At 41.8% G+C, this 16,099-nt stretch overlaps 1 protein-coding gene across 1 annotated transcript in view; it reads right to left on the bottom strand.

The window, feature by feature from the left end:
• The window catches only part of iqsec3b (IQ motif and Sec7 domain ArfGEF 3b), a 28,027-nt gene extending 13,377 nt beyond the window's left edge, over positions 1 to 14,650 (bottom strand). The window contains exons 1-6 of the mRNA XM_017305373.1: positions 14,469 to 14,650; positions 7,780 to 7,897; positions 6,509 to 6,910; positions 4,931 to 5,652; positions 4,095 to 4,256; positions 1,347 to 1,469 (exon numbers count right to left, since the gene is read on the bottom strand). Of these exons, the coding sequence (XP_017160862.1) occupies positions 1,347 to 1,469; positions 4,095 to 4,256; positions 4,931 to 5,652; positions 6,509 to 6,910; positions 7,780 to 7,897; positions 14,469 to 14,635 (1,694 nt within the window). The 5' untranslated portion in view covers positions 14,636 to 14,650. The remainder of the gene's footprint in view (positions 1 to 1,346; positions 1,470 to 4,094; positions 4,257 to 4,930; positions 5,653 to 6,508; positions 6,911 to 7,779; positions 7,898 to 14,468) is intronic.
• Positions 14,651 to 16,099: the final 1,449 nt, after the last annotated feature.

Below are 16,099 nucleotides of genomic sequence, written 5' to 3'. Positions count from 1 at the left end.
TATATACATATTTTCACCCAGGGGTTTGTCAAAGGTAAAACTGGACGGTCCAGAGGAAGAAAAAAACGGGAGGACGTTATGGTGTAAGTCTGTTCATCTCTGAATCACCATTGGTGATTTTGTTGTTGTTTTTTTGGCACTGCAGGGCCAGAGTCAAAAGTAACAAAAAAAAAGCAAAGAGCCAAACTGAGAAAAAACAACCCACTTGCTTGAGGTTAACCTTTCACCTCAAGCTTCCATTTATTTCATTGAGTTTCTTTCTGATTCTGTGTGATTCAACTGATTGGGTGGAATATTTAGTAGTATTTTTTTCCCAACTGCCATTTATGCAAATACTCCCATTAATGTTTTGGTCTGTATGACTGACATTCACTACCATTGTAGTAGTACATTTAGTGCCCATTAAGCTAACTCCATAAAGAAAGGGTGAACACATTCCACATCAATTTTGTAATTGCTTGTTTATAAAGCAGCCTAATATGAATCCAGCTGTTCAGAGAAGGATTTATAGGCTTGATAGAGAATGAAGGTAAACAAACAGCATCATAAAAATCCTAATTATACAGCGAGAGCTAAACTGGAATGGTTTGCGTCAAAGCATGCTCGTGTGTTAGAACGGCTCAGTAAAGACCTGCAGCTTAAACCGCAACAAAAGATGCTCCATTCAGGCAAGAAGAATGCAAATGCTACACAAATATCAACTAGTTTGTGTTGGTCTATAACATAAAATAATTTTTAAAAAGCGATATCGGCAAGACAGCATGATAAAAAGTTTGGAAACATGCAGTATTTAAAAGAATCTGCTTGAAATGAGGATTTGGACCGGAGGTGTGTTCCAGGAGAGAAAGTTGATAAAACTGAGCATCTATTTTTGTCCTGATGGAAGACACACAAACACACTGATTGCCTGCAGTGCAGGTCTCTGTTGTGATTGGCTTACAATCAGAAAACACTGCCGCGTTTAGTCAAAGGTTACAGGCAATCATTGTAATTTGCTAATGATAYGCTGCTTTGGTGTCATCAGAGCTTGCCGTAATGAGACAGCAGAACTAGTTAAGTACTTTGTAAGTCTAAGCAGTTGGCCTATTAGTTTGTCACTCTGGATACTCAAGGCACCCTCAAGGCTGCACGCAATATTGCAAAATATGCGAGCTGTGTTACATGTCGCTGCTTTCTTGTTCTGCATATGCTGCTGCAGGCACAAAGTTGACTCATTATGTGGAACTCAGAGAGCCCTTAAAAAGCCCCTCTCAGTCACGTGTTGAACTTTGCATCAATTTTTTAAAAAAAAAGCACAACCTGTTTGTACGAGAACCCCGACTGCGACGGCGACTGACGGCTCTTACCTGAAGGCTTCGATGAGTCTCTCCACCTTCTGTGCTTCCCCTTGAACTCGAACGTGAGCCTGGAACTTTCTCAGAGCTTCGTCAAGTTCCATCCCTGAGAAATCCATCTCATCCACCACACAGCTACCGAGAGGAAGGCAGAAGGAGGCTGGGTTTAGTTGTTTGTCAGTCAAAGAAGTGTTTTGAATTCACAGCAAACTGTGTGTCAGAGCTGATTCGAAGTCTCTCTCTTTAGAGTCATATTTCAATTACAGATCTTCTGACGTGGAAGATGCACATGTCAACACACATAAATATAATGCAGAGGAAAGTATCAGGTGACAGCTGGAGATAAGTAAAAGGAAGAAAAATAAAGAAATCCAAAAGGAGAGGTGGCAAAAGGAAAGGCTGAAGTCAGGCTACGGCAATAACAGAAGTACATACCAGAGACTCCAAGTGTACATTAGTGAGCTTCTGCACATCACATATGTCTGTTTGACTCAGTGAACGAAAAGTGAGGCTGAGTACTTATGAGTGTGTTCGATGCAGTGACCTATTTCTGCAATCTCTACAACAACCTCAGCGAAAAGCCCCTCCATCCTGGATCTTTGAGCACTGATTGGGTGGGTGAGCAATCACTAAATAACAACATGCATCTACAGATGTGCCACATATCAGCAGAACCCTATGTTTGCTGCATGCGAATCTTGTGGACGACACTTTTCATAATTCCTTACATTGCTTAATCAGTCAAAGTCCCAGAGACACAAATATGTTAATGAATCTTTTATCTTTGAACTTTAAACCCAGTCAAGAAATAAAACGAATAAAATCTGCCTTTACCCTCGAAGTGAAAGCCAGAACTACTTTGAAGGAGCCGAAAGGTGGGATGGATGTTATCTACTGTTGTCTCCCAGATTATCGAGGAGCTGTGACTTTGCCACTGCTTAGTGTCAAAACACTAAGTTACTCACAATCACCGAGGATCCAAAATACAGCTGGGTTTGTTGACCATCTTCAAATGTACCCACACACTCTACTTAGTTTTCAGCTTGCCAGACCAACCCTTTAGCCCCTCTCACCACCACCTCTCCCCCTTTTTTTAATTAAATTCAGTGCTGTTCATCACTTACACTGTCTTGCAAAAGTATTTATCTTTTAACTTTTTCATGCTACATTTGCAAACATAGCTTTGTTTTTTCTATTTTATGTGGTAGTTTGGTACATAATTTTGAAGTGGAAATAAACGATTCATGGTTTTCATTTTTTGTGTTCTTTATATTATAAATTCAACTTGGACGTCACCTTTCAACGTAGATTCTCAAATGGAGGCAGGTCAAAGCTCTGACAGAATCATTCTAATCAGATGATTTAATCTAAACTATTCCAGTGTAGCGTTTGCTGTATGTTCAGGGTAATTCTCCTGCTGGAAGGTAAACCAGCTGTTTTGCTGTACTTTTCTTTAATTATTTATGGTTTCACTCTGTACTTTAAGACAATGTATTGCTCAGATTTGGTTTGGCGTGAGAGTCCAAGCTCTTGTATTATTTTGCTCTAGGACTGAGCTTGTCTTTTTATTTCTGTCTGGGTTTAAGGTAAATTTTAGCATCGTCCCCTGGACATGCTTTTAGTTACTCATGTACTGTTTAGTAATTGTGTTTATCCACTCATTTCATTGAATAATCGGAGTTCATCTGAGTTTCATCCTTTTCTTTCAGCTGCAGCCGGTTTCGAGTTGGAATCCAAATTTTTTGCATTCTGTAACCATCTCACATGCGTACAGGTAGCCAGTTTTCAATCATCTCTTGTCAGTTTCTTCTGTTATGCTATGTCCACAGCTTTGTTCCTCTTCAATGCAGCTTTATTTGCATAACACATTTTCAGCAAGAAGACTATTTAAATCGCTTTACATGACAAACATACAAAAGAGGAGTACACTGCAGTTGAATGACGAGGGAAAGTGAAAAAAAAAAAACTTGGACTACAGATTAAAATTACTGATGTTTCAAGTTAGTTTAAACCTTGATTTTTAAAGAACTTAGAGTTTTATTATATTTTCATCTGCTTTATCTGATGCTGAAACAACCATGGATGGATCCATCATTCAGCTATCCATGAATGATGGATGCTTTATCTAACACATGAAATAAAGAATCCATCCATCCATCCATCCATCCATCCATCCATTCATCCATCCAACCATCCATCCATCCATCCATCCATCCATCCATTCATCCATCCATCCATCCATCCATCCATCCATCCATCCATCCATCCATCCATCCATCCATCCATCCATCCATCCANATCCATCCATCCATCCATCCATCCATCCATCCATCCATCCATCCATCCATCCATCCATCCATCCATCCATCCATCCATCCATCCATCCATCCATCTATATTATGGATGGAATGTGGTTTGCAGTACAATTCTAGTTTTTCTTGCAGCTCTACCACAATCACCAGATTTTATGGAGTTCCCATCAAATTGTCATTCTATCTGTAAATGTGTCCACTTGAGCTGTGACTAGCTGTGGACGTAGATTTAAAATTGGCATATTGTGTTCTTCTCTCAGTTCAAGTGGATGGCCATGTTTTGGTAGGATTGCAGTTGTGCCATAATAATATATTGAGCACGGCTTTGTGCAATGCCTGAGCACAAACACTTCCCAGATTTGTTTGTGTTGGCGTATGAACGCTTTTGCAAGGCACAGCGCATGTCTCTTTATGCGCCAGGAACTTTAAATGAATACAGTGCACTTACTCGAGGACGTCCCTGTTGAACTGCAGCTTGCTGTTGCCCAGGAACTCTCCAATCATCTGTCGACTGAGGCCCTTCCTCTGCAGCAGGAAGTGTGCCACGCCTATAGCCGTGTCCGGAACAAAACCACGCGTGATCAGGAAGTGGATGCCCCTCTCGGGGTTCCTGGCACCGCCAAAACCAGAGAAGCAGAAAAGTGTTAGAATTAGCATTGTGCGTTGTCATTTTGTGCTTTCAAGTGTACACGCGTAGGGGTGTGTGGGTGTTTGTGTGTGGGTGAGACAGAAGTTGTGCTTCTCTGCATTTGGGAGTAAATGAGCTTAATATGTGTGAGTGTGAGTGCTAGAGAATGTGAGTAGAAGGGAGTACAAACTGGAAAAAGAAGCATGCGCTCATGCAGAAAAGCTGTTAGCTCACGACTTTGAGATCAGCTCGCCTGTCACTGAGTTCATTTACTTTAATTTGTATTAACTAATATTAAATGAAGGCCCACCGTCGACTCTATTTTTAGAACCTGAGCAGCTCTAGCATTGTTCACGGCCTCCTCCACTGCCTCTAGTACTCTTCTGCATTTTGCACTCCACTTTTCATCCCCATCCTCCCTCCTGGATGTTTTTTTTTTCATGGACATCACACAATCAGAAGATGGCACCAAACAGACGCTTCCCCCCGKCAATTACAAGCAATAATAAGCTGCTGTTCATAAGTATTTTAAAGGGTTGTTAGGAGTTTGTTCAAAACAAACATCGGGGCTTTGAAGTCAAAGCCAGAGGATGGGGAAATATTTAACGTGTTTTTATTTTGTCACAGAGCTTTATGTGAACTGCCAGCCCACTCACACGTTGAACAGGTTGAGTCCGATCCTGTAGAGGCGTTTGCGATGCGTGTCGGTGGACAGCGTTGGGGAGCGACAGGAGGCTGGATCCTGGCAGCGGTCCCTTGGCAGAGAGACGACAAGGGCCTGCAGGGAATCCGGACTCGGACCCCCGGGGACCTGCTGGGGATGAGTGTAGTGATACTGCTGGTACTGTGTGTAAATTTGAGCAGGTTGCTGATTAGATTGCACTGAGGTGGAGATTGACGTGGAGGTAGAGGTGGAAGTGGAGGATCCCAGTCTGTCTGAGCTGTTTTCCCCCTCCATCCCAACCCCTGCGGCAGCTGGTGCCGCAGACCCCCTCCTAGATCCCGGATCGACCATTTCCAGCTCCTCGCTGGGCGGAGGGGCGGGAAACTCGGGTTCCTCCATCGACTGCCCGTCCCCTCCGCCGCCTGTCCCACTAACAGAGGGCTTCCTGCTGCCTGGTTCTCCTCCGCTTGCATTTCCCAGAGAGGTGGTGGTCGTGGTGGTCGCGGATGAGATGGTGTAGGAGCTATTGCTGTCTATGTGAACAGTTACATCCCTGAAAGCCATAAGCAGGGAGCTGGCGCTGCGGGGCAGGCCGGCGCTTTCTGCAGCTGCACGAAGGGCCCCGGGGTCCATCAGAAGTCCCTTCCCCTCTCCTCCCTCTGACAGGCTCCAACCGCGAAGAGCATCATCGATGGACTGAGCCAAGGAGTGAAGCTGCAAGGGCAGGAATAAGAAAAATGCACATTAAGTCAGCAGCTCTCTGTGAGGTTGTCTGTGTTGAACTGCAGAAAAGTTCAAAAGTTTCAGGATGATAATTAATGACTACTGTAAGACATGTCAGGCTACATTCCCAGTGATGAACATGCTATTATATCAGCAAGGCTGCGGGTTTACTAAAGGGTAATTTGTGGCTTGATGAACTTGACATTACTTTACTTTTTCAGATTTTAATCCATTTATAAGCACGCTGGAACTCTGGAGCAAAATACAATTAATGCTTAAAATATGTAAAAACAATACCCACTCTCTTAGACCTGTGTGAAATGCTGCACATAATATGTGCAAAGTCAAGTTGTCTTTATAGTAGAACATGACACACAAGCTTTGGAGCAAAAGGTAAACATTTACCATAAACAGTCTGTGCATGTTCAAACAGGTTGGATTTGTATTAAAGACTCCAGGTGATTCAGTGAACCACCTACAGTTCAGCGTTTGAATGTGAAAAACACCGTATGAATTCCAAATAACAGATCCTAATGTGCTCCTGAAATTTTTAACACCAAGTAAGGATAGTGAAACACCATGTTTTGCAGAAGTACTCACATCCAGAGGAAGAACAAGATTATATACATACAAACATATTGATTAGATAGATTTGAACACATTACAAATTTTAACAAAACRGAGTTGCTTATTTTAAAAGTTTTTCTGAGTCAGAGGTATGTTTCATTCTTTCATTATCCTCCATTCCATTCCTGTTGAAATATTTTCAAGCTTCTGAGATCCTTTCGTCGTGAACCACAAGTTTATTGCACCAGATCTCGTTTATATCTCGACAAAGTACACTGACCTGCTCGGAGAAGCAGTCTTCCAGCTGTGTGAGTGTAGGTCCAGATGTCTGAGACGGAGCCTGACTTGGAGCTGATGGCGGGGCATTTGCTGGGGCTGACGCTGGTGACGGGGGAAGAGATGTGGAGCGACATGGAGGTGGAGGAGGAGTTTTTGAGCGTAAGGGAATCTGTCCACCTCCTGGATGCAGAGTGTAGCTGTGTCTCTGGGCCGCATTCCTGCTCCGGGATGAAGGGCTGGGATGGCGCAGAGAGATGCGGCGAGGCAGCTTGCTCTCTGACAGCGAATTGCGGATCTTCTGGAAGTTCTTGCTGAGCTGGTACTGGCGGAAGGCCGTCTGGATGCGGCGCGCTGCCCGTCTTGCGATCAGATGGCCTCCATACTTCTGCTCCAGCTCCTCTATCTGAGGGCACAGGAAGGCGGTGAGTGGGAATGAACACATCAAACACCTTTAAATTGCTTTGAGAGTCATTGAAAAACACTGCAAGAGTGATAAACCCACTGAAACATGTTTTAATCATTCATCAGCAATCAAACACGCTGCCATTTTCGAGCAATGAGATCAAAAGAGCCAAGAGGAGTCCTGAAATACACACTCACACTGTTCACAGAGGTATCCTTCTTAATTAAATGTTGGCTCTACCTGAAGTGGTTTAGGGCTTATAGAATCATCATCCTTCTGCTAATTCTTCATAGTAAGAAAATAGAGATGGACCGTGACACATTGACTTGAATGAATGGGGGAGGGGGGAAGTAAGCCTATTTGTTTGCAGCGCCACCCAAAAATCCTACAATTTCTCAGAACTTCACCTCTAATATTTCCAGAGGAGCGGGAGGCAGGTGGGGCAGGAAAAAAAAAGAGGGAAACCTCACAATATGTCTGCTGTGTGTCTGGTCACACCAAGAGTGGATACATGCGTTCAAGCACCGCAGCAGCAGCACAGCGAGATACAACAGCAGACCCTTCAGTTGCTTGCTATGAGGAATAAAGACATCTTCAGCCACCACGAGCAGTTATTAGTTGTTACCATGACAACCTAGCATCTCCCTTTCCTCTGTTCCTGTCGCTGTGGCACTCAGTATCCTGGGTGTTCTTTTTCATGTCAACAGAGATGGAAATAGATCTAAATGGGAATCTTTTTTGTCAAGAAATCTACTCTCTCTCACACACACACACACACACCTGCTCATGTTAAACAAGGTAGAGCTGCCAGCAGTTCTTACTCCAAACCCTGAGATTGAGCATATTGATCCACTAGGGAAAAGGCATACCTGTTTGTTTTTGTTCTCCAAATTGATCTCATACTCGCTGGGTCCCTCTCTCTTCAGCCCCTTCACTTCCTGTCCTCCACCAGAGGACGTCCCATCCTCCAGGCTCAGGATCTGTCCGCTGCAAGGGAAATAAGAGCAGAGAGATTTCAGTTCCTCCCCCACGACCAAATATCTCCACTCTTTACAGGGGCCTGGCCTTCAGCTCTGTGGAGTGGGAAGAGATTCATAAATTAGGCAGAACGTGGACTGTGGTGGCCTGAGGGGCAGATGACTGACTTTCCGTGTCCACTCTTATTTGGTCAGACTTGTGGCTCCACTGCAAGTTGCAGGCAACGGCTGAATATGAAAAAGCTGACAGCATAGAAAGTCCAGATTTAGAGGCAATACCCGTACATAACATAGCTTACACACAGGTTCAAAGTTTTAAAATTATGGCTAAGAGATGTTAATTGATAAACTAGATTAACTCCCAGGCGTTTTGCACAAGAACGCTTTAAATGCTTTAAATCTAAAGCATTTAAAAATACACTACTGCATTTTCATATGCAGTAGTGTATTGAAATTTTGAGTATGCAATGGTGGGGGAGGGAGGATGTAATATTTTCATCCATCCATTTTCTGTACACCCTTCTACCTAGGGAGTCGGGAGGCTTGCCGGTGCCTATCTCCAGCTAACATTTCAGGCAAGAGGCGGGATACACTCTGGACAGGTCGCCAGTCTGTCGTAGAGCAACACAGAGACAGACAGGACAAACAACCATACACACACATACACACACACCCCCACGCACACGCACGCACACGCACACACACGCACACACACACACACACGCACACACACACGCACACGCACACACACACACACGCACACACACACGCACACGCACACACACACACACGCACACACACACACACACACACACACTCACACCTAGGAGGAATTTAGAGAGATCAATTTGCTTGACAGTCATGTTTTTGGACTGTGGGAGGAAGCTGGAGTACCCGGAGAGAACCCACGCATGCACAGGGAGAACATTCATACTCCATGCAGAAAGACCCTGGGCCGGGAATCAAGCCCAGGCCCTTCTTGCTGTAAGGCGACAGTGCTACTGCGCCACTGTGCAGCCCAGGATGCGATGTTTGTCCCATTAATTAATTCATCAAACCATTTATTTAGTTTTATATTTGTTGCCAATTTTGGCAGGAACTGCCCTCCATACTCATCATTTTTCAAAATAGAAAAGGCGAAAAAAACAAAAATTCATCAAAGGTTTTGCTCAAAGGGGAAATGATCAAATTCAGCTTTCATCAATCAATCAATCAATCAATCAATCAATCAATCAATCAATCAATCAATCAATCAATCAATCAATCAATCAATCAATCAATCAATCAATCAATCAAGTGTATTTGTATAGCACATTTCAGCATCAAAACAGTTCAAGGTGCTTTACATCATCAAAACACAAAAATATAAAGTTATAGAAGACACCACAACACACAGTGAAGAATTGAGAAAACCAGTAAACATTATATTTTGCCAAGTGCCATAATTACACATCAAAATACTGGTTAGTGTTTCATTTATTATGGTCCAAAGCATCTCTAAACAAGTTTGGTTTTTAGTCTAGATTTAAAGTAACTCAGTGTTTTTGGTGTTTTGAGGTTTTCTGTAAGTTTGCTACAGATTTGTGGTGCATAGAAGCTGAAGGCTGCTTCTCCATATTTGGTTCTGGTTTTGGGGACGGTGAGCAGAACCAGAAGACCTGAGAGGTCTTGAAAGTATGTAGCAATACAGCACCACAACACTTTAAAGCAGATCATTAACGTATTGCGGTTCATATCAGTAAAACACAGATTCACACACTAATGAATCATAGCTCTGTTGTGTTTAATTCTTTTTGGATCGGGGGTGTATTATGTAAACATTAGCTTACAGAGCTCTTATCAAATTTCCATGGGCTTGCCTAATACTCTCCTTCAACAGTTGGACAAATGTTCCCATCTTTATCCAGTGAAACTGTCATGTACAAATAGAAATTTCATATTTAGCGGTGAAAACCTTCAGTGATTCTTTTTATGTTTCTGGGTTTATTTTTAGCTAGGGCCAAGGTGATTTAAAAGCTTAGACGCTGTGCCTCAAGAGAGCTTCCAAAAAGGAAACCCATGTGCAGCATATTGCTGCAATAAAGACCTGTAAGTTGTAACTAGTGTTTTTCCCCACAATATTCTTATGCCAAAGGATTTTATCTCTTTTATTTAGTACGGATATTATGCCAGACGAATTCAGAAAGTGTCTGCACCACTACTGAATCAAATAGAAAGTGTTACACTAACTTATACAAGAAATTCAAACAAATAACTCCTAGCTAAGACTTGCCACTCACATTTGTATTTCTTTTCTCTTGCGATGTTTCCACACCAGCCTTTGCTCCACTCTCAGTTTTTACTATTAAGATCAAGGCTGAATTCATGTATGACCCTCTGAAAGCTAATGTGTATCCATGGCAATGACATCATTTGGATGAGCATTTCGTTCTCTGTGTGCTGCGTGGAAATAAAAAGATTATTGGGGAGGTTTTTTCCCGTGTTGCGCTGTTGGGATTAAGCTTTCAAAAATTACTGCAAACAAGAATGCCATGCCAATACAGTCAGACGTGACTCAGAGAACAAGTTAGGGGAAACCCTAATCTGACTCCACCGATATGGGGACTTCATATTCATGACASTCTGAATTCAGCAACCCAGAGTGATGCAGAGCAGGGAACATTCATACATACCAAGAATATTACAAGAATACACCAGTACCACCTGCCTACTTCAAAGCGACCTTACGAAATGAACGTCGGCTCATGCCAAGATTTTCACATCTACTAAACTGAGCTACATGAAGTCAAAAACACACACCTACAGAGATCCAGCTGGTTTTGTGAGGTACTTATAAAGTTAAAATTTTCTCAATATTTGTCATATTATTTATTACATAGATTTTATGATAGTGAGACATGGAGGTGGCAGCATGATGCTGTCTTATGCTTGTCTTAAGCAATGAGATAAAAGTAGATAAAAAAAACTAAAGACAGAGGCGGAAACTCACCTTCCATGACAGCAACCCTAAACATGCAATGAGATCTACAAAGAAAATTTTTAATTTAAGGGATATGATCACTGTCAGATATGGGTTAAGAGGTATTTTCATTTAACTAAGAAGTTTATTTTCAAAAGAAAATCTAACAAGCATCTTCAAAAAAATACAATCAGCTAATAAAGAATCAAATTTACATTTTATTTGAAAAATACATGACATGTCAAAAATTATACTTTTCTAATCAGTCAATGGAAAAATCTTCACTGGCATTACAGCCATCAAATCATTCTTATTTTTTAGCATTTCCCACTGGTATCTTACAAGTTATCTTTGATAACTTGTAAGATACCAGTGGGTATCTTGCCCACTGGTATCTAATATATACATGCTAATACAGTATATTAGCATGTATTAAAATACATGCTAATAAACACGCTCGATCCAATAAGAACATGTATCCTTTTCCTTCACTGCACAATAAAACTTGATCTACCACAAAAGAAATCCCTGAAAATACATTGAGGTTGTTGCTTGTGACTTGACAAAATCTGAAATGGTTTGTACAGTATGACTGCTCATCTCGCTAGTGAAAACCAGAAGCTGAGCACCATCACAAAAATCACATCATAGTTTAAATTTAGCTTCAGAACCCAGCAGTGTCAAGGGTGGAGTAGGCTGCTCCCTGAGGTCAGCCATTTTTAATCCCAGACACAGATGGTACAACATTCTTTTACATGGTAGCATTATCGAAATTCTGCGAAATGTCATGTAGGGCTTAAGTAATTTGCCAGCATAACACAGCAAACACCCTTATTCTCTTAGGCCTTCCAATAATCCAGATGTTCTCACACATAAGGTTTCCCTTCATCTTTGCAAACTTCTTTCCACATAGGAATGGGATGAAAAACTGACTTTCAGCACAAAACCGCTCTGGAGTGGGCAGATTTATGATCATACCCTGAAGGCTTTAGGACTGTATGCACTCACAAGCGCGAGTGTGATGCTTGTGGAATCTCCCGTTCTGGCCGGATACTGCTTACTCCAATTATTTTTACACGAACGGAACCAGAGCTAAAAAACAACAGGGGAGAATTAAAAGCCAGCTCATGCTTAAATAATGAGTGCATCACTTAAGTCCCTCTTTGTTTCTTCTGATTGCTGTGAAACGACGTATACTGCAGTGTCTCTCACTAAAAGTCGGAGACAGGGCCGGAGAGGCTAGGTTGGCTGTATCCTCTGAGATAGAGTCAGCGAAAAGAGCCAGAAAGAGGAGAGCAGAAAGTGAGATAACTACAGAGAAGTCGGAAACAGTAAGATAGTTACAGGCTGCCTGTTGGTGTGTGCACGCTGGAGGCTGTCTCTATCAAAAAGTCTATTAAAACACTGCCATGCCCCAGCGCTGCATCAGAATACATTAGAGTACATTAGAATACATTAGAGGGTTTTAAAGCAAGACCTGAGCTATTAATGCATCTGGCCAGGCAAGAGTCTCGGCGATGATAGGGGCACTGTGCGCACTTTCTCCTGCAAAGCATATGCAGCAACAAACACAGAGAGTGGCACAGGCGTCATCAGGGGGCGAGACAGAAAAACCTTTGTCAAATCGTATCGTTTAAAGCCCTGCACGCCCAGGGGGGGATGCACACCCACACACTTAAAGGTTGGAAGAGCGAAGGGTATGGCAGGTTAGGCTAGAGGCAGATCTCATGGCATCTCTTGGGAGGTGAGTGTGCACTGATGGATTTAGAGTGTGTAGCAGCAACTGTAGAGGCGGTGAAGGATTGCAACCAACACACAGCGTTCATGTGATGATGATGATGAGAGTGGTGATAATAAAGAGCTGCATTGGCATTAGAGATCCACACCAGTCTCATCTCAGTTGGGTGCCCGCTGCCTCTCTGTCATTTGCCCATCCAATCAGGACCGTGTGAGTGTAGGAGTTAAGTCGTTAGATCTCCACAGAAAATAGAGGGATTCCAGACAGACAGACAGATGGTGATATTGAGAAAAGAAATAAACTTAATGGGGTGGGATGAGGTGGAAATAATAGCGAAGCAAAGATTGCGCAAGACTTGGTCTTCCAAAGAAGCAGGCAAAAAAATAGATAAAAACAAGCAAGAGAGAATAAACAACTGCATATGAAGATGAAGCAAATCAAAATGGGTTTAAAGAAGAAAGGCGCACTTTCAAGCCTTTAAATGAAAATTTACACATTCCCACTCTCCATGCACAGCCCACTCAGAAACATGCTGTTAAAATGGCTACTGTAGATTCTCCAGTTACTATGGTAGAGATATCTGTTGCATCACTTCAGGGTTGCCATGGTTGCTTTGATAGCGGCAATTTCATTACATACATCATACCACCTCCTCTTCAGTTGTCTTTTTGTGAGTTGCAGATGGTGAAGCTATAAGTTTGTTGTTACACGTTTAGCCATGTAGCTGTACTGCTTAACCTCAAAATTACATATGGACCAGTTCAGCTCTGCACACTTCCCATCAGGCATGATTAAAAGTTTTAAGTGTTGATGTGACTCGATTGCTCAGATGTGTAAATTGAATGTACAGAGCTGGATGATGTTAAGAAGGTTCACTGAAAGTACTAGTCAGACTTTTCTGCAGACTCACTCAGACTCACTTCGGATATAGTTTATCATCTGTAGATCTACATTTTATAAACCTTCTGTCTACTTTTATGCTATTTTGTTGGCAATAAGGCAAACAGAAACTGACAATTCTTTTGTTTACTTCTTTTCCCACGTTTTTCGTTGCATACTTTGAATAAACTTTTGTCTGTAAGTGTGAATGCATCGTGGATTTCAGAAAAAAACATTTACAGCATGCACATTGATGTGGTTTATTAAAAAAAAACGAAGCCTGACTGGAATGCCCAGCTGTTATTTTCAAAGACCTTCAGCAGTCATTTTAAATCAAGTTGCTATTAAGACCATATGGTCTTGTCAATATATTCCATTAAAATGATTTTCAAATCCTAACGATGTTTTCAGAAGTCATTGCATAAGCCACTACTTCCACCAAAAAATAATCCCAAACAGATTTGTATGGGCAGAATCCTGTCAGTTAACCCCAGCATGCATGAACCTGCGGTACAGCCCATGCTATTACTATAACCGAGTTAAGACCATAGAGAAAATGTAAGAAAGAGAGAAGTTTGTTTCGATAAGCAAAAGCAGTTTGAATTCAGACGGCATGAGGTGCCAATGCACTGGCAAATCACATGACAGTTTAAAGTGATGCAATATGAATATAGCATTAAAGTGGCGAACACATACAAAAACCTACAGGAAGGGAAATTTTAAATATGATCAAAAACCTAAAGCTCTGTAGACAATCAGCTTCATCATCCATGCCAGTATCCATCATGGCTTCGTATCCATATGAGTCAAACTCTAGCTCAGACACATGACAATTAAAAAAAACCTTCAACTCGTGCAACTTAAATGCTTTAAAATCGATGTTGACATACTTTAAAAACAGCACCTCTGCTGCAAAACTTAGAAATGTCAGGTGGTTAGCTACAATCCTGTGCCTTTTGAGATCAACCCGGAGAATTAGCAATTGTCCTCCTCGGCTGAGCTCACCTTGATGATCCCGAGGTATCGGTCTCCGGATGTTCAGGGGCGGGGCAGCAAAACTGATGCAGCACGGTCTCACTCCTGCAGAAGGACGGAGGAAAAAAGCAGAGGTCAGCAAAGGAGAAAGAAAAGGAGCAAGGCAAGCACACAGAGCTGAAAGGACAGGTTGTCATTCTGTTTGCCGATGATGTATGTTCAACGTTCCTCTTTAGTACCCAAGATGATCACTTTTAACAAACACAAAAAAAGATCCTAGAGAGTCTCCCTTCTTGCTCTTTGGATTATTGTATCATTACATTTTACAGTCAGTGACTGATCCCAGGGCAAATACCCTATGTAGGTCAAATCAAGGCTGAGAAAGCTTAGAACGGGTGTATTTATATGTTTGTGTGTACGTGTCAGATCAGCTGCGATTTAGCAGAAATCCCTGAACCCAATCTGGAAAGATGCTTGCTCCAGCTCTGCTTCCTACTTCCTCCTCTTCAGCTGGCCCTTCTCATTTGTCTCTCATACATTTTACATTCACATTCATATTTTAGGCATTATGCTGGAGCTCTTATGTGGAACAAGAAAGAAAAATGCATTCTTAAGCAGCCTTATGGATTGCCTTCCTTTAAATTCAGGATGCCCTATTGTTTCCATTTCTACAGACATAAAAATGACAACTAGGACCAGCATTTATGGATATTTTTATAGGTATTATCTGGGCATCAAGAACATTAGGAACTTCTTCATTGTGCTGAATAAATGCAGTGAAGGGACATTGTTGGCTATACTACAGTCGATTTCATGACCTGGGTTCAGATTAAAGCTCATGACACAAAGTCACAGTGACAGGCAGTCAGAGTCGGCGCAAAACCAGGAGTGACAGTCTGGGCTATAAAAAGCCACCTTTTCACAGCAACTTCTACAGACTTAAAGGAACCCTGATATTTTTCCCTAAAAATCTCACACTATGTTCACACTCTGATTCTGTGATCAGCTACTTGATCCAACATCAATGGAACACATACATGTGCTTTTATAAACTTTAATCATTATTTCTGAATTCATTTTTGCCATTTTCTTTAATCATGTCCCTTATGTCATTAGTTTCTTGTCTGAGAGCTTACAGAAAACCTCCGAACACATATGCTTCCTCTTAAGGTTTGGTTTTCACACAGTTAGTTGTAAATGAAGCAGTGATCCTTGGCTGCAAAGGTTCATGAACCTAATTTACTACCTGCTAGTTTTTAGGTCTCAGGGACAGTTTCTCAATTGTGATCTATCCAACACAAAAGCTTCTGAAATAGTCTTCATTTCACACATTCAGAGCACAAAGGTGTTGTCAATGAGATTTTTTTCATGTCAAATTGGAGGAATCAAAGGAAGGAGAATCAATGCAGCTACTCTTCTGGGCATTATTTACTAGGTTACGCTAAATAACACAGTGACATCTGTAAATTGTCATAGCCTTGGAGTTTTTTTTTTTACATTTTGTTATTTTACAATGAAGAACTTCAATGTAGTTTTTTTTTTTTTTACCTAAAAAATGGTGGATAATAGGGGAATAAAATGACGCATGGTTTTTCTGTGACAAATTAAGTCCGAACAGGGTGTCGTATATTAGCATTCGGTCACCTTTTCCCTGATGCCTC

The sequence above is a fragment of the Poecilia reticulata genome, linkage group LG6 (genome assembly GCF_000633615.1).
Source record: "Poecilia reticulata strain Guanapo linkage group LG6, Guppy_female_1.0+MT, whole genome shotgun sequence".
Taxonomy (NCBI): Eukaryota; Metazoa; Chordata; class Actinopteri; order Cyprinodontiformes; family Poeciliidae; genus Poecilia; species Poecilia reticulata.
The sequence above is the reverse complement of the archived record's forward strand: the minus strand, read 5'-3'. Positions and strand labels throughout refer to the sequence as shown.